Below are 26,070 nucleotides of genomic sequence, written 5' to 3' on the forward strand. Positions count from 1 at the left end.
ACAATGTAGTAACAAGAGATCACTGAATTGTCTGGACTTGACAGATGATAACTAAAGGGAAGAAGAACAAAACTGGAATGCTGTTTCCTCCTGGCACTGCAGGTAATCATGTGTGTCTTGAGGGCGTAGGAGAGAATGGGAAGGAGGGAACCTTCACACTGTTTCCTCATCTAAATGAAAGAATCCAAAACATTCAAAGGAATCAGCCAAAGAAAATAAAAATAGTTCTGTTAAACACTGTTGGCTTTTGGATGATTTACTTCTAAGGACTCTACTACTCTGTAACTCCAGTATGTAAACGTACCTGAATAGAGCTGAAGTGCTTAGGTGATTATTTTAATGCAAAGACAGCTCGTGTTATTTTATTGTTACACATAAGGAAAGATACTGAAAATATTTGAATCCAAGGTAACCAACAAGGAAAAACCTATCACAATATAGCACATTTGGAATGTCACAGCTGAGCTTTCCATTGTTACACGTATCACTAAAATGGGTCAGCAAGTTCCAAAGGACACGAGAACACAAAGGACAAAGAACACGAGAACACAATGTGAAAAAAAAATACAGCTTCCAAGACAGAAATGTCCAGAAGAACAGGGAGGAGATGACAGTTCTGCAGCCCCCTTCCAGCCAGCAGTGCCAACTGATGGATGTCCTCCACACCATGGGATGCAGAGCAGGCATACGATCTGCCCCCCAGGAAGCACCCACCTACCCCATGGCCACAGCACTTCAGCTCTGTGTGATCACACAGATCTTACATCTTTTTAATCACAACCTTAAGAACGCTTTCATTTCATTACTGCCTTCGGCATTTCTGGAGTTTTGTGGACTGTAGAGATTAGACCCCACTCAGTTAAAATCGAGCGTATGAAGTTTCTTACCTCCTATATTCTGGATAATTATTGTAGTTGCAACAAGGACCTATAAAAAAAAATTGATTTCTTTAGAAAGGGTAAGGATAACTGGAGTCGTATGCCTGTAACGGTCATAAAAACAAATACGCATAATCTTAAACAGACCAGATGCAAAAGCAGCAACCAGTACTGAAAGGAAAGGCATCTTCTGCTTCACCGAAAGTTCAACACATGGAAACCAACCTCAAATGAATATAAAAGCAAAGCAATCCCTGAAGAAAAAAAAAAAAGCATTTTCATTCTGAGATGACAAAACAAGAGTAGTTAAAGGGCAAAGCTTTGTTTTGCAGATCATAGAGAAAGTAAGTGCTTCCCAATCGATGTCAGGTAGGTAGAAAGGGAAATCCTTTCTTCTTCATCCTTTGCCTCTGAAAAGGCACTCAGACAGCAGAGATGATCTACGTAAACTGTTCCTCACTCCACGTAACTATGAATATTAACAGTCACAAGTTTTTTATGCCTATAAACTAGACACACATTTCTTTTTGTGATTGCTATTACTCACATTGGACTAATACAGAATATAGAGACAATCATAGGGCAAACAAATACTTGACTGAATCTAAACAGTTGCTAACTTCCAATTGACAAAACCCGAGCAGCCGTGTGTGAAGCTTTCCCACTGTTTTAGCTTCAGCTCAGATCTAAAACAGTGCCCTCACCTACACAGCACGGTCATTCGTGCCGTGCATCATGACATAGCAGCGCCTTTCTACTACCAGAACTCGGCCTGGAAAATATGTTGAAAAAAATAAAATCAAACCGCAATCGTGGAAGAAAACCAAATTTGTATTTTCAAATAAGTTCTGGAAGCAGAGTTGCCGTTTTTCCCAGTCGATCAGTTAGAAAAGCACAGCAGACCTGTACTGTACTGTACTGTAGCTGAACGTCAGCGCATTGTCATTTGTCACCGACGGAAAGAAACGCACCGTGCCTTTGGAGAGGGAGAGTCAGCAAGCTTCCATCTGCTGATCCCTAGCCTCACAAATCACACCAGTGTTCTCAGCATGAGATCACTGTATGGGTGAAGAGCTGCTTTACCCCAGGAGCAGTTACCACCAGTTCACTATCAGCCCGGAGTTCAAGCATCGTCCTACAATGCTCTATCAGTAGTGGATGGCTTGGATGAGGGAAGAATGAGCACATCTTAACGTACAAAGAAACCAAAAGAAGCGAAAACTGCAATCTGTGCCTGACCAGGCTGAGAGAAGCTCAGGGAGAACACTGGAATTCAAAATGACCATGATAAATGAGGATAGTCTAAAAATCAATAGCACCAGTTAAAAGCAATGCATTCAGGAAGCAGAGATCAAATGTAGGGTTCACAGTTATTAGACTGCAAATGGAGAAAAGAGCCTGAGATAAAACAATTAGTGGCAGCCACAGCAATGGCAAACCTTGTTTATCCCTGGCAAGCTCTCAGCCAGCGTCCTGCACTCCATTGTTTGATCAAGGTGTACGAACAGCACAGATACTTCCACAAGCAAAGGTCAGCGCTGCAGAAAAACATGGGTTCCTCCAGGAAGGCTTGGTGACCTTCGGCTTTCTGCCTAATCCAAACAGCTTCCCAACCTGGGTCAGTGGCTGAGATGTACCTCAATCCATACACACTGAAAATCCATGATTTTTAGCAGAGGAAGCGACTTAAAATAGTAAACTACAGAACAGTTACATTTGGGGAGGATAATACAAATCACCACAGTAAAGCTGTGATATCTCCTTCACTGGATAACACGGAATATCCACTAAATAACAAATCAGATATTTGCCACGAATTGCTTCCCTGTGTTTTATCCCTGTGCTGCAGAGAAGAGGGAAGAAAAAAAAATAAAAATAAAAATAAAAATTGGTCACATCTTAATATCCCCTTACGCCCTGTGTTTCTATGGCTGCTGCACCTAATGGCTTGTGGTTAACGTACCCACAGCCCCTCTCAGGAAAATAGGATGATATATCTTAATATTAGAATGGTATGAAATCATCTGCTGGGGACGATCACATCTTCACTCTGCTCAATAGATATTGATCTCACACACTGCACTCATTATCTGCTCATTAATGCTAATGGCAGCTTATACCTAATAGCTCAGTTTTGACTCTCATATGAAAACAGAAGTGAGACTCCAGTCCGTTAAGCAGAACTCACTGAAGGAGTTGGTTTTCAGAAAGCTATTGAAATTGCAGTGGTGTGGTCAAACCTGCTTTTAGAATTACTTAAACGAAACAGAGCACAGAGTCACAGTATTATATGCACAGTATTTACCATTAGTATTTCGTGTTACTGGACAACACTGTCCATCAAGAAAAACAGATACAATTCCCATTACTAAAACAGCACAACTTACATGCCCAGTATGCTTACATCAAAACATTAGCATTCATGAAACATTCCTGTTTATATACGTTGTAGGAACTGCATGAAAGGCAAACACCGCCGAGCTCTACGAGAACCTCCAAGAGCAGCAGTAAATCACCCAGGTGTTTCTTAACAGCTCACAGCAACGGTGCAATGGGACTGAAACCAACCTGGAACGGATGGCTCAGCTGACCTGAGTGCAAAGCCAGTGAGCAGACACTGGGAAATACAGTAAGAGGAACACGCTGGCAGGAAAGGAGCACAAAAACTTGTATGCAAGAAGTTACACAGCTAGCTGACCTTCACAGCACAACACTGGCTGAAAGGGAGGAGAAAGTTGGTTTTGAGAACTGAATTTTTTTTTATTTTTTTTTATTTTTTACAATATCAGAACTTCACCAATCACACAGATTGCATCCGTATATCCTTACTATGCAGTTAACAGCTGTGTATCAGAAGCAGGAGAACAAGAAACACAGGCACCGACAAACACTTGCCTTTCCAGCTGATCCAAATGCAAACAGGCCGAGGTCCTCGTAGGAAGTGACAGCTGTCGATAAGAAAGAAATAAAAAAGCTAAAATATTCCTAACTGCAAAAATCACCCAAGAGCTCCAGCTTTGCCTTTTTTTTTTTTTTCTTCCTTTTAAAATGAGCGGAGCTCAGGACCCAATTAAGAGACTATTTTATAATACAGCCTACTTATAAAATAGCATTAGGATATACTTGTATTCTTGCTACAAAATATCTGCCCGACCATTCAGACTCACCAGAAATTCAATGTACCATTAAAAATAGCTGTATAAAAAAATAAAAGTACTACACTGGGAACTGGCTGTCTTTTCCCAAAGAGTTTTGCAAGCGACACTATCGATGAAGAATTTTGCTATTAGTCTCAAGAATTAGAGGCAAGCTATTTCTAGATTTTATTTCTTAAGTGTATGCTTGTTTTTAAGTGAAGACAATAAGAGAAACATGCCTTCATCTTCCCCCAAACATAAACACCAATCAATCACTATTGTGGCAGCTTTCAAAAACACAGCTTCCAACACTGCTGAAGGTAAACACCTCCTTGGGCTGCAATCTGTTACAAAAAGCAGACGACAACAAACAAAACCAAGCCAAAGCAGAGGCAAAAGCAAAGCCAGCAGCCTGCCCTTACTCGCACCTTCCCAACTCATCACACCACAACAGCCTGCGGTTTCCTGAGCAGCCAAAGCTCACCTCTGATACTCAAAACAACTCAGAACGATCCCTTCTCAGAAAGGAGGAAATCATATTAAAGTCTTCCACAGTTGCTCTCCATTCTGCCATTAGAAGCTCTAGCGATACCAAAAGGATGAAAACTCCAGAGAACGGCCCAGGGCTGTAAATGCCTCTGAGGGTAAAATTAACCTCCAAAGCACACAGCTCTCTTGATGCAACTCTCGCCTCCCCTTCCTTGGTTCCACTTGGTGGACTACAGCTGCTCCTGCTGCTGCTTGTTCCTTTCTCAGTGAGGCCTGGGGGAGGAGGCGGCTCCGTACCAGGGCTGCAATATTAAATATTCAATACATTTCATTGTCTGTTACTAGATTTTACCCTCTATTTTTCTTCGATCTACATTTACAAAGCAGTTAGCAGCAGATAAATATCATTTTCGAAGGCCAGTGTTTAGTACTAATGTCTGAAAGCTGCTCGTACCGCATGGGAACAAATACCCAACACACACAAACAGGGAATTACCAAGAAAAAATGTTTTCCACAGAACTCCAAACCGGCAACACGAAGCCTTGGAAGAGTTTTTGTAGCCATTCTGGTTATTTAATCAGTTTAGTCCTGCAAACACTGAGGGAGCGTTAATATTTAATCACATTACTTTGGTACTTTCAAAAAAATATATGGAACAAAATATCCAGCACTACTGCCAGAAATGCATTCTGCCTGCCTGGGTTCATTTCTTGTGCATTACTAATGGAAATCATTTCACCCCAAAGTCAAACTGGTGAGAAAAGCACAGGCAATCCTCGTGAGCAGCTCCAAATGGAAAAAAGCAAAAAGCCATGAAGCTCCAGGGACATCCCCCTTAAATTCCTCATTCCTCCACTTACAGCATTTTGCCACCCTAAGGCCTGAAACAGCTTTTGTAGCACTGAATTAACACCAGGAGGAAATCCCGTCCAACCCAACCCCAACACACGGCACTGTTTGTTTTCTAAGTCATTTGGCCTCACAAATCATTTGACCTGGACAAAGCCACCCCACACCAACATCACTTACAAACTCAAGGCACTTCTTTGTTTTCAAACTACAACTTAAATGCTGCTCTCTTTGAAACAGAATTAATATTAAAGCTTCCTTTTCAGAAGGGGTTTTATATGTTGGCTCTTTCCTAGGATTACTTTTATGATTTAAATACCTGAGCGAACAGTTTTCCAACAGTCCCATAAGGCTTTTCTTTACCCTTTCCCCTTCAAACTTTCCTAGCTCACCTTTTTCAGTGTAAAACTACTAACATCACTTTCCCGTTCCTCAGATGGGAATACTGAGATTAATACTGTAACACAGATTAATACTGTAACACCGTTCACAGATGAACACAGATGCTTAACGTTCAATCTACTTTAACATAAGAAGTATTCACACAAATTTCACTTTGGAAAGGTACAACTGGTCACACATCTCCCTTTTTGAAGTGGATATTCCAAGGAAAAGCCTGGGATGCTATTTAATGTCAACTTACTTCAGTAGTTCACAGGACCTACAGCCGATAAAGATCACCACCATCAGCCCTTAAAACAGCAACCAAAAATGCAGCAGAGACACCTGAGCATAGCTCCAGAGCTGGGATGCCCATCAGCACTAGGTGCTAACTACTTACTGACCACACGGTGCTCATTTCAGACTAGGGGAGTACCTTCACCCCATCATTTAGGGCTACTCCTTGCTTTAGGCTGTTTGTATTTCCAAAATGCATCCAGGAGGTAATGTGTTGCCTTTGACAATAAATAAGTGAGGAGTTAAACTATGCTGGTGTGTGTATTAGGTCTCCATATTCAGTTTCCTCCCTCCCTCTTTCACCCCTAGCAGTTCTCTGCAAGGATATCTTCCTATTATTTTACCAGATAACAACACAACACCATCCGGTGCCTATATAATACAGAACTTAAGAAGCGAGCAAACATCACCAAGATTCACCCCTTACCTCAATCTATTTTTCTTTTACTGTGTACCTTTCTAGCTATTTATCCCAGGTTCTGATTTCTCTCTAAGAAGCAAAGCTTCAGAAAGAAAAAAAGAGTTGCAGTGAGTCACAAGTCATTGAGCAGCCAATATTACACACAGATGTAGCCCTACCTCTGAAGAAGATTTTTAAGGAATGCATGAGGCAGATCACTCAGTAGGTGAAGACAGGAGCAGCAGATCTAAGGAGAGTCAAGAAGCAAAGATCAGAGAGAGCCCAAAGCTAGCTACAGAAAGCACAGCCTGTAAGGAATGGAATGCAGCTTTCCCCCCCCACCTTTGAAAAGAGGGGAAAAGAGATGAGATGGAAACAATAACCAGGTTCCTGGAAGAGATGCAGGCTTCCCACTGAGACAAGGCCTTTGTGTGCTGGAACTCAAGGAAGCAGCCAGGCGTTCAGTAACAATTAAAACAAGCAAGAATTAAAATATTAGCAGCAGACTAGAACTCAAATGTTAGGATCTCCTGTTTGGACATTCTCAAAGCAGTGTAATTTCTAAGTAAGGACAGCATTTCTCACCCAGTATCAGAAATGCTGTGAAAACACACATCTGTGAAGCCTGTATTATAACAAAATCTGACCAGTATTCACTTCAAACAGTGGATAAATGTATTACAGTTAGAATAATGGCAGTTGGCTGCTTACTGAGAGCAACACTGAGACTGCATATAGACAACCACACACCAAAAAAGCACGGTCTAGCTCACACCAAAATTATTTGGGTGAGGAAATAGGAGACCTATCTTCTCGGGAATATGCCAGGTGCATTCTGAGGGAAATAAATGAGAAGCCAGCTAGGCAGTATTGGCAGTAAATCAGTTAGTTCGGTGTTTACTTTTCATATAAGACGTTTTGAATCTGTGGGGCTTTTTAATGGCAATTGGGAACTGTTCGATGAATCTAGATGATCTCTGAGGTCCTTCTCAACCCAGGCCATTCTGTGACCAGACGAGGGATGGCTGTGGGACAGCTCTCCTCACTTACCGGTCTGCGTGCACATGCTGAGGAGCAGGAACACGGAGTAAGCCGCGAGGCCGGCGACCGTCAGCAGCAGGGCGCTGGAAGCACAACGCATTCACGTGAGCAACTCCCGCACAACAACGCGCTTTCTATCTTTAAAAACGCTCCGTTTGCAAAAAAAAAAAACCCAAAAAAAACATTTATCACAAGACAGCATTTCCTCATTTCGTGCCTTCCATTCAGGGGCCACACGTTCCTTCCACAGTGCGCACACGGGGGCGAGACAAGAGAACAGCACAGAGGCAGCGCCGAGCGAGGTGAGCCGAGCCCCGCACGCCGCGCCCGCACCCCGCCGGTCCGTGAGCACAACCCCGCCGCTCCCCCCGCTTCTCCACGGCCGCTCCTCTCCCGCCGGACCTCACCTGAAGCCCAGGACTCCCGTGCCGGCCATGGCGTAGGACAAGCCGAGGATGCCGCTGCCCATGATCGCGTTCATGAGGTTGAACACGGAGAGGCCGAAGGAGGAGCCGCGCTGCGAGGAGCCCTGCGGGGAAAGCGGGGAAAGCGGGGAAAGCGCGCTCAGCGCGAGGTGTCCGCGAGGTGCCCGCCCGCCGCCCCCCTCCCTCACACGCACTCTGCCCGACGCCGGCGGCAGCAGCGGGGCGGTCTCCTCGTCCTCCTCGCTTTCGCCGTCGCCATCCTCCCCCTGGCTGCAGTCCCGCTGCCGCCGGGCGGACAGGTACCAGCCCCGCTGGGCCCCCCGCGGCGGCGCCTCCATGGCCGCGCAGCGCCGCGGCTCTGAGCGGAGCGGGGCGTCGCCGAGGGAGGGGGGCGTGGCGTGGAGGGCGTGGCTTACGCCGAGACCCCGCCCCCGGTTCTCGGAGCGACGCGGAATGATGACGTAACGGGGTGCCGGCGTGCGCGGAGGGGCTCGGCATGAGGTGAGGGCGGGAGTGGAGGGGGGTGGTAACCATGGCAACGCGCGGCCTGCGTGCGGGGCGACCCGGGCCCTCCGCGGGGGGAGGCTCCCGTCCGGCCTGAGGGGCCGCGTGCTTTGAGCCCGGTGCCTCTCGGGGAGCCGAGGCCGTATCCCCTCCCAGGTCCTTTTTTCCTCTCGGTTCGGTATGAAGGAATCCCCACGGCTCCGTTCGTGGCTGTGGGAGGGGAGGAGAGGCCTCGCTGGGGCAGCTGCGGGAAGGCAGACCTGCCTAGAGCCGATGCTGCCGTTCCTCTCGAGACGGTGCTGCTGTAATGGCTTCCAGATGGGCCTGGTGTGGTGGATATTAAATCGTGGTAATGGAGGATCCATGCTAATTGGGTCGGCGGTCTTCAGCTGGAGAGAAGGGGAAAGCTGAAGGGAGACGATGGGATGCACCGACCTGAGCGCACCTAAAGAATGCGGTGCTTGTGTTTGAGTCAGCAGGGAAGGGAGCCGTGCAGTGCCAAAAGGCTTGGATGAGGAAAATGAGCTGTTGTGGAGATGTGGGAGCACTGGGGTCTGCAAGGCAGGAGCAGGGCTCCAGCACCCGAGGGCCTGCAGCAGGGAGCTGTGTTATGGGTTCAGAAAATGGATTGGAAAAGAGCACTAAGATCCCAAGTCCAACCCCAGCCCATCCCCACCAGGCCAATGCTCAGTGCCACATCTCCATGGTTCTGGAACACCTCCAGGCTGACCCCACTGCTCCCTGGGCAGCTGTGCCACTGCATCACCACTATTTCTGAAAAGAGATTTTTCCTAATATCCAACCTGAACCTCGTCTGGCACAACTGTCAGCTCATAGTGTGCAGGCCAGTGGAACGGCTGCCTTCTCCTCAACCACCAGCCTTAAGGCAGATTGCCATCCATCCCTGTCTAGGAGCAGCCAAGACCCCTCAGCCTGTCTCTAGTGGAGGAAACCACTTGAAGAAGCAAAGAGCTCCTTTTCAAGTCCACATCCTATGAGAAGCTCTGGAGGATGGTTCAGCCATCCGAGCAGACGTTACTAATGCTTCCCTGTAATGCTAGGAGAATCCTCCATTTAATCCTTTGCCTTTCTGGCAGTTAATGCAGTTCACGGAGCAAAGGCAGTACTGTGTGCAACCCGTACTGCTGGGATGTGGAGGCAGGAATTCCTACTGAGCAGCTGTGACCGGTGTTGCTAATAGTTGTTTTCTAGCAACCACTGCTTGGTAATGCATTTATCAGAGGCAGAAGGGATCCGGCAGTGGGATCAAGACGGTAGAAACTTTTTATTTGGCTTACTGGGATTAATATTGCATTTATTAGAATAGAGAGAGGCCGTTGTATTTTGGCAGGAGATGCTTATCTCACTGCTTGAAGTCAGTCAGTGTGTTAAGTTTAAAAACATGCTTGCAAAAGGACAGAAATTTGTCGTGTATAATTGATAATAAAGAGGTTTGCAAAACTGTTGTGGATTCCCTGGTACACATGGAAATTCTAGTTAAAGAGAACAGCAAATCCATATGATTTGCAGCCTTTTTAATGGAATGGTTACATAATGTCTATAAAATGAATGATTTCTCTTCTAGGATATTATGGGGATTTGGATACTCTGCCAGACTACTGAAAACTAATCATTATAGGCCAGCTGCATCAAATACATCATCTCCAGCAGTTTGGATGCTATTGGCACAGCGTTCTGGCAGAATACCTGCACTCTTTGCAGTAGTTCAGAAGAGGAGAATTTTCACAATGCCTGAAACAGTGCAGGATGACACGAAGCCAGGACTGTACTCGCCGCATCCTCAAGTGCGTGGGATGACGCTGCTCGACAGAGAGGCTTTTAAAAGGACAGTCGTTGTTCCAGCTCTTAAAGTCAAGAAGGAAATTGTCCATACTTTGCTGAAGTCCCTAAAACAGACGGTACTGCAGCGACCCGGGCTGAAGCGAGTGGTTGAGGATCCAGAAGATGAGGACAGCAAACTCGTTATATTGGATCCTCATAAAGTGCCGCAATTCTCATTGGGAGAGTCAGAGGAAGAGGTATTAAAACAGCTTCACATTAGTCCTGAGGTGTCCAAGTACAATTTGGAGCTGACTTATGAGAATTTCAAGTCAGAGGAGATCCTACGAGCGGTCCTTCCTGAAGGCCAAGATGTCACCTCTGGCTTTAGCCGTGTTGGTCACATCGCTCACGTGAATCTTAGGGACCATCAGCTCCCTTACAGACATTTGATCGGTAGGTAAACAGCTCTCACCAAAGAAGTGATTTCATTTCCAAAGATATTTTTACAATCATTCTGCCCAAAACTACCGCGTGCACAAAGAGGGCTCACAACAACTCCGTTCTTTGATATTTTGTCATTAAATTGCTTTGTGCTGATGCTTTAGCTGTACACAGAAGACACAGCTCTTTGAACAATAACTGTGGTCTCACTGCTCTGAGCGTTGGGTCAGGGCTAAGTGTGTGCTTCAGTGAGATCCAGCACCGTGCAGTCATTGGGGGGGGCTGTTGTAATACGTGTTTGCTTTTATAAACGTGAAAGTACACTGCAGTGTTTGTATCTTTTATATAATGTTAAGGTTGTAGCTCCTTAACCAGAATATCTCCTGTCCTCTTTTCAGGCCAGGTTATAGTTGACAAGAATCCAGGCATCACCTGTGTGGTGAATAAAACCAATATTATTGACAGCACATACAGAAATTTTCAAATGGAAGTGCTTGCAGGAGAGAGCAACCTGGTAACCAAGGTACAGGACTTTTCCCCTCTTACTCTAAACTTCATGCGCTAAAACCCGAAGCTGTCTACTGCAGAGCTGTGGTGGAAAGACACCGGTGAGGCCGCTCCCTTGCACAGGGAAGGCATTTGAACTGTCAAGTCAGAAGTGACAAGCAAATATTGTGCAGATGGTGTTAGCTCATTGCACATCTGGTGTAGCTGAGTGCACACCAAGGGATGCCAGTCCACGTCAGCACGTTTCTTGCTGGCAAAGCGAACGTCGCAGTGAGTTGGAATAAGTTCCTTCAGAGCCACACAATTCAGTGTAGTGGTGTGAAGAGAGCATTGTATTGCACTGCATTTCTGTCTGAATAAACAGTTTGTTTCTGGGTCTGTTGGTAGGATAAGGGGCATCTTCAAGTTTGGGCTTGGATCTGTTTCTAGTCTCTGTCACCTTAAGAGAGATAAAATGCGGTGTTTTTCAGCCAGCACAACTGGCTCCCAGTGGCTCTGGATTTGGCTGGCTGCTGCCATTCTCGGGCTGTATCATTCTCAGACACTTATTTATTGTGTAGACTCTGTGCTAAGGAGGGTTTGAGGCATCTTCCCAAGATCTGCTTTCAATAATGGAGTTGTCAGACGGCCACAAAGCTCGTGAAAAGCCTCAGATTTTATTTTGTATGGTCATTTTAAGCTCTTGCTTTACATCCACCTGGTGATTAAGAAATGCATAAGTGAGCCATCTGGATTGACAGCTGAAACATTCCTTATGGCTATTTACGACGAGCAGACCTGTTTATACACGTTGCACATGCACTATCAATGGGACAAATGTCAGTCTGCACATTACCTTTTGTTTTTTAGCTGTCTTAATTACTGATTTTGCTTTAACGTGTCTGGAATTCAGACACGGAGACTTAACCAAAGGTTTCTGTCTTCCAGGTCAAAGAAAATAACTTCACATATGAGCTGGACTTTGCTAAAGTCTACTGGAACCCCCGTCTTTCCACAGAACACGGCCGTATCGTTGAGCTCTTAAAGCCTGGCGATGTCCTTTTTGATGTCTTTGCTGGGATCGGACCTTTTGCTATTCCAGCAGCAAAGAAGAGGTGTGCTGTGTTTGCAAATGATCTCAACCCAGAATCCTACAACTGGCTGCTGCACAACTGCAAGCTAAACAAAGTAAACAACAAAATAAAAGCATTCAACATGGATGGCAGGGATTTCCTCCTGGGGCCGGTGAGAGAAGAGCTAAGGAAAGAGCTCCCACTTGTAAAAGAGCAGAAAACAGCTTTTCACATCGTCATGAACTTGCCAGCTTTGGCTATTGAATTTCTGGATGCTTTCAGGCATCTCTTAGTCGGAGAGCCCTGCAGTGCTGCTGTCCTCCCCACCGTGCACTGCTATGGTTTCTCCAAACACGAAAATCCAACCAAAGACATCCAGGAACGGGCTGAGGCTGCGCTGGGAGCCTCCCTGGAGGGCCGCTGCTCTACTTACCTGGTTAGAAACGTTGCTCCAAACAAGGAGATGCTGTGCATAACTTTCCAGATCCCGGTGGACGTGCTGTACAAGAGGCCCTGCCCTGCTGGAGGTAAGTGGCATGTGGGCTTCAGGCTGCTCTTCTGCTGTTTGAGATTGGTCCCACCTCATCAGTCCATGGGCCACTTGTGCCACAAGTGTGTGTGTGCCATAGCTGCGGGGCTTCATCAGCAACCTCTGATCCCAGCAGAAGCCTTCACGGCCTGCATAGCATCATCCCACAGCCCTAAAGCAGAGCTTTTGCCTTTAGATTTCCTCAGTGACCAACAAATTGCTCATTTGTTTCTTGTAGAAACCAGTTGGTTCACTGACACTGAGCTTGGCACAACGTGACAAGTTGGGATAGGGGAACTTTCCATCTGCAGTTACATGAACTGGAAGGAGGTTTGAATAAGGTTTTATTGCCACGAAACATTTTTATGCTGTTGTGTGCAGTGCTGAGATGTTGGTCAAAATGCAGCTCAGCACAGGTGTTTTGAGAGTCCTCTCCAGCAGTCCGTGAAGGAAAGACCTCCCTTTATTGCTGTAACAGTCTTCGTTTGTGTTTGGGCTCATACCTTCTAGTTCAATCCCCTGCATCATGTGGCTTGTGCTTCAGTTTGGTCTGTTTACTGCATGTTAAAGAACTTTTCCAACTTTCTTCTAGAAAAACCAGCCCCTAAGCGCCTGCGTGCCTGCAAGGATTCCACTGAAGAAGACATAGAGAGCTGAAAACCAGAGCTCTGGTCATGACCTGATCAGTTTGCATAAGGTGTGCTTAGGTTACCTCTAGTCCTTCAGTTGTTACCCACCTCAGGTGCACAGTGTGCTACAACCTTCCTTTATGAGCACTGCTTCCTGCATTCATTTTTTTTTAATTGTGGGATCAATTTCCAGATTGATACTGTTCTTACTGCAAGAAATAAAACTTCACTGTTTTTGTACAAAAATGTATTGTCATACTCTGTTATTTCACACCCTGTCATGATTCGGTGACGCAGACTGGGGCAGTTCTCTGCTGCAGTGTTACTTTAGTACAGTTTGCAGTGAGAACACATTTGTGTATGTTGTAGGACCTAGCAGGATGATTTGTGTAACCCCTCATTTACAGCACAGGCCGGGATTCTCTTTGATAAATGGTCTGTAGGAATATTGGATTACTCTTAGCATACGCACAGACAGCTCTGCTGTAAGCAAGGCAGCCCTTCAGAGGCTGACCTAAGGAACAGAGAGGCAGCAGTAGCCATGTATAGCTCCTGGGCTTTTGGAGTCATAAATGCTTTTTACCACTAGGAGATTGTTGGGGTTAGGAGCTACTCTGATGCCACCGGCACACTTGTACACGTTTCCTTAGAGCAGCAGACTGGAAACCCGTACGGAGCTGATGGGTCCTCCTCTCATCGTGAGCCTTCCTCCTCTCTGTTTGTGCTTTCTCCAAGCTGTCCCCCTACCTCTGATGCAGCCTCTGGATGATCTCTGACTGGCTGCTGGTATTCTGCAGGGATTCAAAAAAGCAGTGCCCTTAATTTCCTTTTCTTCCTTATCCAAACTATTGTTGGGCAACGTCAACCACAGACAATTTACTTGGGCAGAGAACTCGCATCACGCTCTCGGTTTCAGATACTTTCCTTCGGCCCAAGCTCACTCATAGCAACACTTGCTAGATGTCCCTCACCCTCCTCCCTTACCCTGAAGTCCTGCTGCTCTCCCTGCTCAGTGGCTCTTACAGCCCTTTTCCCTTGGCTATACAGCCTGGTTACTGCTAGATTGCATTTATCAAACTAGGGGGGAAAAACACGATGACTCACTCATGCTATCTGAAAGCTGCTGTACAGATTGCTTCCCCAGCCTGCCACTCCAGCCCCAGCATTCCTCCACTGGCCTTAAAATGGTATCACAGCGACTTTAACCTATTTGTCCTTTCTGTCAGTGTCAGTCACGTCACATCCTACCAGCCATGGCTCCTCTCAGAGCAGGAGCTGCACTCTTGCCTCCAGGCCGCGATGCTATCTCTGCTGATACATCCTCTAACATCACAGCACGCTCTCCTACAGCTGCTCTTTGCATCTCTCACAAACACCGCGAAGCTGCTGTTGTTTTTCAGAGCTCTCCATGAACGCCGCGGCGGTGATGAGGGCGCTGACCGTCCTGGCACCACGCAGTCACCCGCTGAGCTGAGCCAACTCCATGACCTGTAGCTGACAGAATGCAGAGCCCTTTGTGTCTGCTGCTTCGCAATGCCAGCTTGGGGCTTCTTGGCACTGCTGCTGTGAGAGAAACAAGGGTTTGATCACCTTTTTGCTGTCTACATTACACTGATTTTCAGTATGTGACCAAAATTTCCCAGAGCAGGGAGGGTTTTAGTGCTCAGCGGTTTTTTCACGTAAGGATTATATGCTATAGCAGAGTGAGCTTACGTGCAGGTGAATGGGTTACATTTAACTGCACTTAAAATTAAGGGTTTTTTCCATGTTTGCGTGCAGCTACAACTTTTGCATATAAACCTTGCACATTTAAATAGCAAAATGTAGCCAGCGTGCAGCCAAGTGGCAGAAGTACGTGGTACAGATCAGTACACGTCCTGCATTCGCTAGGTTAAGAGGCTGTACAGAGTGAACGGAAACTGGATCTGCAGTAAGGTGCACCTTGGGTCCGGGTGAGCATGGAACAGCACAGTGCCCCTGGCTGCTGCCTCTCCTTGCCAGGAGCCCGAGCTGAATCCCAGAGGAACTGCCAGAGCTTCTGGCTGCCAGGGAAACCAGCAAACAGATCTGGGAGCAGTGGCAGCCATCTGCCGTGAGATGAGGAACAGATAAATCAAGGACACGTAAACTTTTAGGCTTTACAGATGAGAGGAAAGGAAGCAGGGCCTCCAGGGACAGAAGGCTGAGAAGGCCAGACTACAAGAAGAGTACGAGTGGTTTCCAACAGGCGCTGCACAGCTGAGGGCTGCAGCTCCCGGCCCAAACGCTCCCTTCTGCAGGGCAGGCAGCACTCTGCAGGCTGTGCCTTTCTGCACCTCAGCGTTACCTGCTGACAGCACTCTGCACAGTACAACAGCACTAAAGAGAAAATGTTGGCACCCCCCTCCCCGTCCTTAATAAAGGAAGCGCTGAGTCTGGAACGGAGCTTATTCTTCTCTTTATTACAACTCAGACAAAAATACATTCAGTCAGCACGCTCCTCAGAGCAGTATTCAACAATTACCGTGGATGACTTATAAAATGTGATCCAGGCTTTACTCTACGTTGCCCTGAATGGTTTCCAGTCTTCTGCAATTTATACACATCCGTGGAAAAAGCATCCCAAGACAGCACCCTGCTCCTGCTGCAATTAGGTTGAGCGAGGGGAAGGGATACACGAAAGCAGCAAATCGAGTGGCCAGGTTCATCCCTACAGCCAAAGGGAGGATGCTCCTGCCAAAAGAAGCTCCTGCACACTTGACACAGAAGGTGCAAACATAGCTAAGGAAACAAAACCCACTGTGACTGCTTTGAGGAACCGGCAGCATATTCAGGTCTCCCTGACCGCTTGAGAGGAACACAGCAGAAAGACTTTCAGCTCAAACTTTGCTTGTTCTCCAGACAAAGGTAACAACCAAGTGACATCAGGAAGGATCCTACACAAGAGTCGTGTCAGCACAGTTCCTGTGTTTCTCGTCTCATCCCGCTGGCAGGAGGAAAAACCCACTTGTCTGAACTGGGGAAGCCAATTTTATGGGAAGAAAACGTAGGCTCGAATGTTGACACTAAATGTTATAATCAAAATGGCATTTAAATGCTTGTGCAAATAAAACCCTGCAATAAGAGTTAAACCACGAACTTTAATAAAAAAGTCTGGCTTTATTTAAAGAAATTTACAAGTGTATTTTTTTTTTAAACCTCAAACATACACAGCTGAGTTATTCACATCTTCCATTAGATGTGGCTTATTGCTTCAGCCTCCCTCAGCAAAGTGCCACATGACTAACGAGCTTCCCACTCCACAAAAATGTATCTACCATTTTACAAAGCCCTCGTGCAGTCTTTTTTTTTCCTTTAGCACTTAAACATAGCTGGTTTTACACAGAGAATTGACTGCAGCTCAGTCATTGTGCAATGGCAGCAATTTTACCAACCTCTGCCGCCTTAACTTGCTCCTCATCTCATCCAGCATCCCCTTATTGCAGCTGGTGCACGCTGGCTAACTGGGGAACCAGAAGAGACCACTGAAAGCATCCTGCAAGGCTCGGTGGCACGCAAGAGAAGAAGTGTAGCCCCCAGCAAGATCCTGTGGAGAAGCAGCTCGTACGTGGTTCAGGTACCTGAAACAGTGAGAGGCATTACATTAGCACAGAAAGAAACCTGTCAAACACCTTCACAATTCCAGTGGTGAAGCTGGGAATGTTTTTCTGGGAGAAAGCAGAATGTTTGCAAGGGTGGATAGTGATAGGACAAGGGGGAATGGTTTTAAACTGAGATGGGAGGTTTAGGTTGGATATTAGGAGGAAGTTTTTCCCCCAGAGGGTGGCGAGGCACTGGCACAGGTTGCCCAAGGAGGCTGTGGATGCCCCATCCCTGCAGGCATTCAAGGCCAGGCTGGATGTGGCTCTGGGCAGCCTGGGCTGCTGGTTGGCGACCTGCACACAGCAGGGGGTTGGAATTGGATGAGCACTGTGGGCCTTTGCAACTCAGGCCATTCTATAAAAGCAAAGAGGAAGAAGCTGCCTGTTTGCAGTGCCTGTGCTCATTAGGGAAGAGGTCATCTTTTTTCCCATTTAGCAGTTCCTTCTAACAGTACAAGGCCAGCACAAGCCTTCCTACACTCCCACAGCAGTCACGGGGTTTCAGCTCTGTGCAGTTGATGCCATATCCACTCCCATATCCAGCCATGCTGCTCTGACCACACCAGGGCTGCTCGGGCTGATGGGTCTCTGCAGTAAGCCTACGGACACCAGGAACCTGCATCAGGATGAGGCTGTTGTCAACATTTGGGCTAAAATTCACCCTTCGTTAACCACCATGCCAGCTTGCAGAGCCATCAAATTTTGCTCCACACCAGGCAGACCTGCAGATGCCTCAGCTCCTTCCTGAGGGCCCAAACGCAGCTGCTGCACACACTGAGAGCTCCAGTGGAAGGCATCTGCTCAGCAGGCTCGTGTTTTCATTCAGTGCTGTATCCCTACAGCGCTTGCATCCCACACAAGAAAACATCAGAACAGATTCTCAGCATTTTACACCCAAACTGCATCAAATGGATTATCAAATAATGAAAGGCAGAGGCTCTGCCTAGCATGATCAGCAGCATATCTCACGTTTTAAACACCAGATAAAATATCACAAATGAGAACTGCTTTGCACTGTAAGGCACTGAGTTTCAGAGAGCTGTTGTGATTCATCACTCAGTTGGTCCTGGGAAGTCCTTCCACCTCTGGCTTGGCAATTCAAGCATCAACTTGCAAAACACATACAGCCCTTTATAATGCTATCCTGAGAAACCTAAACCAGCTGCACTTCTGGCAGGAAAACACAAGACCACCAGTAAAATATCCAAAACAGTTGCATCTTTTAATTTACGACTATACGCTGTTTCCATAAAGAGTATATAAAACAGGTCAGGTTTTATAGGTAAGACATAATAAACGGTCATACTCACTGATGCCATAAATGTGTAGAAAAAGAGGTTACTTAAAAATGATTAATTACAGCTAAAAACTATTTCTTGCACCTAATAACCACAACACAAGGAACACTGCTGAGCTATCGTTGGCAACATGCTAAAGCCAAGGCACAGTTTGCCCACAGTGGCTGAACTGAGGTGAGCTCCACTGCCTGGCATCAGGGCACAAGCCCTGTGGTGACAGCGCTCAGTGCAAAGGGAACCTGCAGATACAGCAGCTAAGTTGTTGCCATCTCTTACTGCATAAGGAAGGGCAGGCTGCAGAGAGCTCCTGCTGTGTAGGAGAATGCAATCTGCCTTAGATATTTGAAATGAACATTCCTCTTACTCGTCCCTTAGTATTTTTGGAGGAAAATCTCATTCTTCCCAAAGGCCTTTTACAACTGCTATGGGAAACAGGAGCTCCTTCCCCAGCCAGGAATGATGAAGGATCCTGACCATACCAATTTCCTCCCAAGCACTGGTGTGAAACTACCTCCACCCTCCAAACCAGAGAGTCTTATAAAACCAATTCCCACGGCAGAGAGATCGCACTTCTATCATGTTTATTTCATCACACAAGCTTTACTTTCCACTCCTGTACAGAACAGTCCAGAGAGAACGGGGATTATTTTACTTTCCTACATTAGCCAAGGTTGGTTGTGCATTTTTTGTTACTCTTCTAATATACCACTGAAGGAAGAGAGAGGCAGAGTTTGTCGTTTCCCTTTTTTAGGTCAGCCAGAATCAGGGCGTTAACAACAAGCCCCGATTTACAGATCTTACAGCATTTCCAGTTAATTGGCAATACAGACCTGCTATTGCCAGAAAGGCTCCCATCAGCTTTTCCTAGGGCAACGTGCTCCCGTGACACAAGCACGACGCGCTGCTGGCTGACAAGTGAGATCTTTATTTTCCTGTTAAGTATCTAAACCTAATGCTCTTGACCCATTTAATTACTGTGGTGCACCAGGCAATTGCAAAGAATGTGCCACGCTGCAGCCGCACAATGAGAAGGGAATGTTTCGCCGGCTTTTCCACGCCGGTCCCCATCTGTGCTGTTGAACCCTGCCATGCCCATCGCTGCAGTGTCTCTCTGAACTGGATTCCTGGGGTTTCTGGCAGAGGTCAGCAACTCTTTTCATCTGCACCTTCAGAACAGCACCGGGAAGAAGCGCCTGCCAAGTCTTGTTTCCAAAAGTCAAGCTCAGTTAGGTCCTGGGAGCTGGAGGTAATTGCTCTGACTAGTTAGCAAATTCCAGCACACTGGGTCTGTTTTTCATAGGTTTATTTTAAGTACCTGTAAATCTTATAAGCAGAAACCAGGAAAAAGAGGTTTGCTTTTCCTGGTGCGCAGTTTTTTAATGTAACTCGTATTTACCGAGGGCAGACTAAGCTCTGAAGTCCAAAAAAAAAAAAAAAAGCCTGTGCTATTATTTCTGAACAAGGCTAAGCAGCCCTGTGCTCCCTGCTGCACGGTTTCACACTTCCCATTGACTGCAATCCTGGTGCTCTGTGTCACGCTCTGCCCAAGCAGGCCCCTTCCCCTTGCTGCAGCCCTTGGATGTTGATCTTCCCCATTAACCTTTCACGTCAGTTAAAACACGTCGTATTTTGTTCTTCATGAGCCTTAAGGGGTTTCATTCCCGACCTTCAGTTTCTCATCGCCACGTGGAAAAAAAAAGTCTCCTGTATTCAGGGTAAAAGGTGTAACTTGCATTCGGTTCAGCCTCAGCATCAAGCTGGTCATTGCTGGGGCTGGGCTTCCTTTCTGTTCTCTTTTCCCAGGGCCGTGTCACCATCACTTCATCAGGAACAACTGCAACCGCCAGAGAACCACACAGCAGCACTCAGCATGCCAGCAAGCTGCATCCCTGCACTGCTGCTTTAGAAGGCTGGGGGACCCGACACCACACAGCAGCACCTGGGATCACTGGCAAACACTCACTGCCCAAAGGCTGCCTTCGCTGGGCTGCCTGACCTCTTCCAGGCTGAGACGCTGCAGGCACTCAGTGGTCCCAGTCTGAACAGCCTTCTCCATGCCTCCTCCTGCCCTGCTCACCAGTCACACCAAGAGCCTCACGGTGTCACCCTGTATCGTCCTTGTCATCACCTCAGCATCTCCTCTAATCTCACCACGCTCCGGGATGTGGTTCCCATACAACATAAGCCAACTGATGCTGCTGGGGATGGGGCATCACATTTTCTCTTCCCTTCCAACCCAACCAGTCTGCGATTCTATATGTGAAAGTAAGGTACGAGGAAGACACCTTCTGTAATGGCTCTTGACTGAACCTGAAGTGGAAATGGGAGCTCTCTCAATTCACTCCCCAAAGGAAGTTGCTGAGAAAACACAGTGCAGGTTGCTGACCAGCTCCTGCTGCTCTTCCCATCCTGGTCTGGCCCTGGGCCCCACCATGTGCTCTGTAACCCAAAGAAAGGGAAATCACAGGAACCAGCAAAGCATCATTCCCCATTCTCCATTAGAGGAGCAGGAAAAGGATAAGCTTGGCCCATTTATCTGGGCTGAACACAGCTATGGACACTTCGATGCGGCTCCCAGAGACCAAGATTTAAGTTTTGATGCTTTTCTGGGGGATGGTGCAAGTGGAAGGGTTCACATGCAACATTCCATACTGCGCTCTGCCTGCATCGTCCTCTGTGGGGTCACACATTCTGGCTTTCCTTTCTCCTCTCCAGTGGCACTTGGCATGGAGAAAGCCTTTGGGAGCATCTCTGGGGCTCTTCTCTCACTTATCTTACTGAAACTCATTAAAGGCTTCAGAAATGTCAAGGGAAGTTGGAGACAGTGCAATCAAATAAGCAAATCAAGCTAAAAATACTACCCAGCTGACAAACAAAAAAAAACCCACAGTATTTCCCTCCACTCATCAGTCAGAAACCCTTTATGCATAAGCACTGGGGGCTATTTCACACAATCACCCCCATTTGACCAAGATAAAAATACTCCCACTGGTGTATTTGCAGATGCCTTACAGGAGGAATGCGTGCAGCACTGCGTATTTGGCACACAGATTTCTCTTTTTTTTTATCTGTGAGACATTTTAAGGAGGTGGAGAAAAGAAAAGTCACTGACAAGTTGTTTGACAAAGAAAAGATACTGTAATTCTATTCCACATAATAGATTTGCTGTTCATCTGATTATCTGCAGTATCCAGGAGAAAAAGCAATGGTGCAGACGTTAGATCTGGGATATTTTCCAGATTCATCATTTTAATAATAAATACTGCTTGCATGAAAGCAAGCAAAATACTGCTCGGGAAAACTGTGTAAAGCATGAGTAACGTAGTAGCATAGGCTGCATCCCTGACTCTTCCTGAGAAAGTACTCCCCTTAGATTTAGCACATCTCTAAGATAAGCTGTCAATGCACTATTCAGAGGGTTCTTTCAGAGACTGGTTTCTATCAGATGGAAGATGCACAAACTGGATTTTCTCTGGGCAGCTTTTTTTGTTGAGGGATGTGGGGCCTGGGTTCTACTGCAGAATCACAGAACTGTAGGGGTTGGAAGGGACCTCCAGAGATCATCGAGTCCAACCCCCTGCCAAAGCAGGTTCCCTACACCAGGTCACACAGGTAGGCATCCAGGCAGGTCTTGAACATCTCCAGAGAAGGAGACTCCACCACCTCCCTGGGCAGCCTGTTCCAGTGCTCCAGTGCAGCCTCTGAGCAGATAGAAACCGAGCTCTTCACTCACCTTCATCTTGGCTTGAACCGGTTCTAAGATGTGATTTATGCAGCCAAAGTAGAATTTGTTGACAAAATAAACCAGGTTCATTGTTACTCTTCATTAATAGGCCTGGGAAACTCATTCAGGAACCGGCCCCTGCTAAGTAGCAGCAAAGAGCAGTTTTGCCCTCCCTATCTCAGAGATTCGTCTGAGGATAAAAACACAACCTGAAAGGCAGGTGGTCAAGAAAGCAGTCTGAATTGCAGTTCAACCATGCACAGACTCATGATAGGCCTAATCCCAAGCCCTCACAAGTCAAAAAGCCATCTTTCACCTATTTAACAGACACTGCCACTACATTCAGATTTTATAAGCAAACCAACAATCCCTGGTGCACAAACGTCCAGCCTGTACTCAGCCTGCTGCAACGTACAACCCAGCTGTAAGGCGACCTCTGACTCCGTGCAGGCCCAGCTCTATCCCTGCTGCAGGCCTTGCACCAGGCTTCCATCAGCTGCTCTTCTCCTTGACCCCCCAGGACCACAAGGACCAAAGGGAGACATTTCTTGTAGAGCTGAATTAGGAAAATTGTTCACCAGGAAGGAGTAGGCCCTGAGCTGTCTCCAGGAACCAAGATGTCACTGGGTTGATCAATGCGGTGTGACAGTTCTAATTACTTCAATTGGAATGTGACCATGAAGACAATAAGATGGAGAACGAATTACTGTGGTGTGGGGTTTGCTACAAGCCCCAGTGAGCAGGCAGGCAGCCACCCGCTGCCAAAGCCAGCAGCTTTCTGTTGTTGCTCAATGCCTCTGGATAGCACTGTTTACACGACTGCAGCCACCAGTGTGAATGTCTGAAAACTGCTAAGTGCAACAAGGTCCAAATACAACAGATCCCAAGGCAGACTTTAAAAAAAATGTATTTTTAACCAGTTATGTCACCTGTTAGTCTTGCAACAGGACAAGACCAAATGCAGCCTGTAGCACAAGGATACAAGGGTACAAGGAAAAGTCAGCCTAAATGCCACAATACAAATTTGGCTGCAGGAAAAAAAAAAAAATAAAATAAGGCCACAGACAACAGTGAGCTACCATAAATAAATACCAGGAAACCTCAGCAAGACTGCAATCCCATCTGCAGACAGCAGCTCCACCAGGGCAGGTTCAGCTCGGTAAGTTGGTCTGGTTGCTGATTAATAACACTGTTTGCCTAAGCTGGTTTTCTGAGGGAGCTGAAATTGCTTACCACAGTGTCAGATGAGTGCTAGGCCCAGCACTAAGAAAGGAACATGACAGTCATTGTCTTTTCCACGCCACAAGCTGGCTCAGCCCATCCACAGTGGCTATGCCCGAGAGACTGCTGCAGAGCTGTCACCTGCTCCTCGTGACTCCTCACTCATGCCAAAAAATCCAACCTACCAAATCAACAGAAGAAATCTAGGACATGCAGAGATTCATTTGACTATCTTTCATCTGCTTTTTCTAAATGGCAATGTGCTACAAATGCTGTCCGTGTTTCTAGACATCAGTAGTTGCACATTAAGAGCAGGTGGTAAAAGAGTTCTTTAAAATTCAACAGGTCTGCCACAGCACATCTCAGCTAACACAAACAGCACAGGTAGGAAAGGCAAAGCCTTGGAAAGAACAGCCCTGAAGCAGCAGTCTGTGATAACAGCAGTTCTGATTCCAAAGGCTGAAATCCACACGGAGCTATTCCACCCTCTTTGCCTACACTTCTTTCCTCCCTTGGATCAAAGGGCAAACATTTCAGACCCCAAATCCATGCATGCCCTGCTGCATCAGCCAGCCCTGCAGCACCCAGCAGCAGGTCCACAGAGCTCACTGCTCCTCCTCCTCATCAGGAAGCTGCTGCTGGGCCTATAAAAGGATCTCTGGAGTGTTTAACATAGGAACTAAGGCACTTTAATTTGATGTTTCACATAAACTGTTTCCTCTTTTAATGGTGAAGCACACATATAAACTGTAAGAGACATGCACTGACCTCTATCAGAGATTTTATTACAAATTACCTATGGCACTGGTGAGTACAACTGTGAACCTCGTAGCAGAAATAGCTTTAGATTCCAAGATACAAAGTCAAAGAAGGCAGCCTCTTTCAGACATCATGACACAAATGCATGGCAGAGGGGAAGAGAACAGAATCAGGTTTTCCCACATCATTTTTGCTGAGCCCTTCCTCTTTCTGCGATGAAATCCAGACTCTCCAGATAACAAACGTTTCCACTGCAAAGCTAATAGTTGGTGAGGATGGAACAAAGGAAAGGCTATCTCAAATTTTCTGGTTGCTGCAGGTACTGCTGCTACAGCTGTTTTTAGAGACCTGCAGTCCCACTACAGGGTCCTGGCCCAAAGGCAGCAGCTTCAGCGTCACCATTTCACGTGGAGAAAGACTGAGCCACCAAGTACGATAGACATAAAGACTGTATGGAGACTTCAAGCACTTTGCCATGGCACATAACACCCTTAAACAGTGCAGGCTGATCTAGTCTCACTTTCAAAGGAACCACAAATCCAATTACACCTGTGGACGGTATGTTAAAAATGTCAAGACACAATTAACCTCATATTCCACTGAGGAGTTACACGAGTCAGAGGTTTATGTTCAAGAATTCATGTATGTAAATGCAGAGCGAGCTTCACAAAGCCATTCTGCATTTCATGTGAGCACAGAATGCACCACGGATGTCACCGTAATTACTCTGATAATAACCAAATGCCACATTTAATCAGGTTCTCTTACTTTGTGACTAGACAGCCTCACCTCAGACAAGGTATAACACTGTTTTACCCCTAGAAAATGTAAATAGCAGCGCAAGCTAGTGCATTCCTATCTTTGTGGTAAACTTGGGCACTTGAGCCTATGCAGGAAATCTTGAAAGTACTTTCAAAAGCTAAAGCACTGATAAAGGTCACTGCTGTTTGTTTTTTCTCCTAAATTAAAAACAACCAGAAAGCCTGAAGCACACAGAGTACCCCACAGCCATCATTTACCAAACTGAGAGAGAGGGACCACATTCCCAGCGCGATTAAGTCAGCATGGCTTACAGCCTTCTGTGCTGTTACAGGGCAAATCCAAGACAGTGATTATGCTGATGTTCTCCTCATGTCAGCACGCAATGTTTTAAAATAAAACTGGGAAATGGAAAGCAGAACCTGCAAACACGTTAAGCCTCTGCATGGAGGAAAACTAAAGGCTTCTCAGTTTTTGTTTGGAAGTGGCAGCCTGGTCTGGTGGTTGGAGACCCTGCACATAGCAGAGGGGCTGAAACTAGATGATCATTGTGGTCCGTTTCAACCCAGGCCATTCTATGATCCTTTAATGGCTCGGGGGCTTCCTTACACCCCCATCCGTCTCTGTATCACTCTCAGTCATTCATAATGGCTCCACAGACATTGGTCACAAACCCGCACTGAAGATGCTCCTCACTGCCCACCACACACCCTGGCACCACACACTGCTTCCAGCATCCAAACGCCATCCCCAAAACACACCCAACCACCACCATTTGGATGATTCGTTTTCCCTTCCAACTGAACCCATTTCTGCTTAAATCCTTTCCCAAGCAACCGCCTGGATTAATCACCCCTGCATACCTAACGGGGAACAAATGGTTAATGTTTATTTCTAGAAAGGGTTATCTTGCTCACAGGAAGCCTTCCCTCAGCGTGAGCCACTTCCGCAGGCCGTGCCCTCGCAAGTGGAGCAGTGAGGAGGGCTCCGAGGGGCACCTGGTCCCCCATCTGTCATCCCCCCGAGGTCACTTGCCAGCTGTCTGTTCTCTCAACGCCCGGCCCCTCCACCACCACCCAGGCATTCTCCCTCGCTCAGGTTTCCAGGTCTGAACTTCCAGATCCAGTAAATCAATCAGCCAATGCAGAAACTCCTCCAACAACTGCAAGTAAGCAGTTTGACACCCTTGAGCAACCTCGCCGCGTAACAAGGACACTGCAGTCCCAGCTGGAATCCAGCAAAGCGCTCGCTCTGCATGGCTGGTATGGATTTCACCCTGGGACTGCTGAACTGCAGCTACATTTAGTCTATGACTAAGTCAGGCTCCGCTCATACTTGACCCTGGGA

General features: G+C 46.7%; 3 protein-coding genes across 4 annotated transcripts in view; 1 reads left to right on the top strand and 2 right to left on the bottom strand.

The window, feature by feature from the left end:
* Positions 1-8,236, bottom strand: part of SLC38A6 (solute carrier family 38 member 6) — a gene marked incomplete at both ends in the record, with an annotated part of 32,518 nt that extends 24,282 nt beyond the window's left edge. Inside the window, 5 exons of the mRNA XM_079536664.1 lie at positions 888-927; positions 3,774-3,826; positions 7,483-7,556; positions 7,881-8,002; positions 8,093-8,236. Coding sequence (XP_079392790.1) covers positions 888-927; positions 3,774-3,826; positions 7,483-7,556; positions 7,881-8,002; positions 8,093-8,236 — 433 coding nt within the window. The remainder of the gene's footprint in view (positions 1-887; positions 928-3,773; positions 3,827-7,482; positions 7,557-7,880; positions 8,003-8,092) is intronic.
* Positions 8,237-8,675: 439 nt separating this feature from the next.
* On the top strand, positions 8,676-13,370 carry TRMT5 (tRNA methyltransferase 5; the record flags this gene model as incomplete). The annotated part of the gene is made up of 5 exons (XM_079537375.1): positions 8,676-8,734; positions 9,988-10,637; positions 11,024-11,148; positions 12,060-12,711; positions 13,306-13,370. 5 exons carry the CDS (start codon positions 8,676-8,678, stop codon positions 13,368-13,370), a joined length of 1,551 nt encoding a protein of 516 aa, XP_079393501.1.
* A 3,450-nt stretch (positions 13,371-16,820) lies between these two features.
* MNAT1 (MNAT1 component of CDK activating kinase) overlaps positions 16,821-26,070 on the bottom strand; it is a gene marked incomplete at both ends in the record, with an annotated part of 114,637 nt that continues 105,387 nt past the window's right edge. For both annotated transcript variants that reach the window (XM_079537568.1, XM_079537567.1), the window contains one exon: positions 16,821-16,941. In XM_079537568.1, coding sequence (XP_079393694.1) covers positions 16,821-16,941 — 121 coding nt within the window. The remainder of the gene's footprint in view (positions 16,942-26,070) is intronic.

This window comes from Tetrao urogallus, assembly GCF_951394365.1.
Source record: "Tetrao urogallus genome assembly, chromosome: 6".
Taxonomy (NCBI): Eukaryota; Metazoa; Chordata; class Aves; order Galliformes; family Phasianidae; genus Tetrao; species Tetrao urogallus.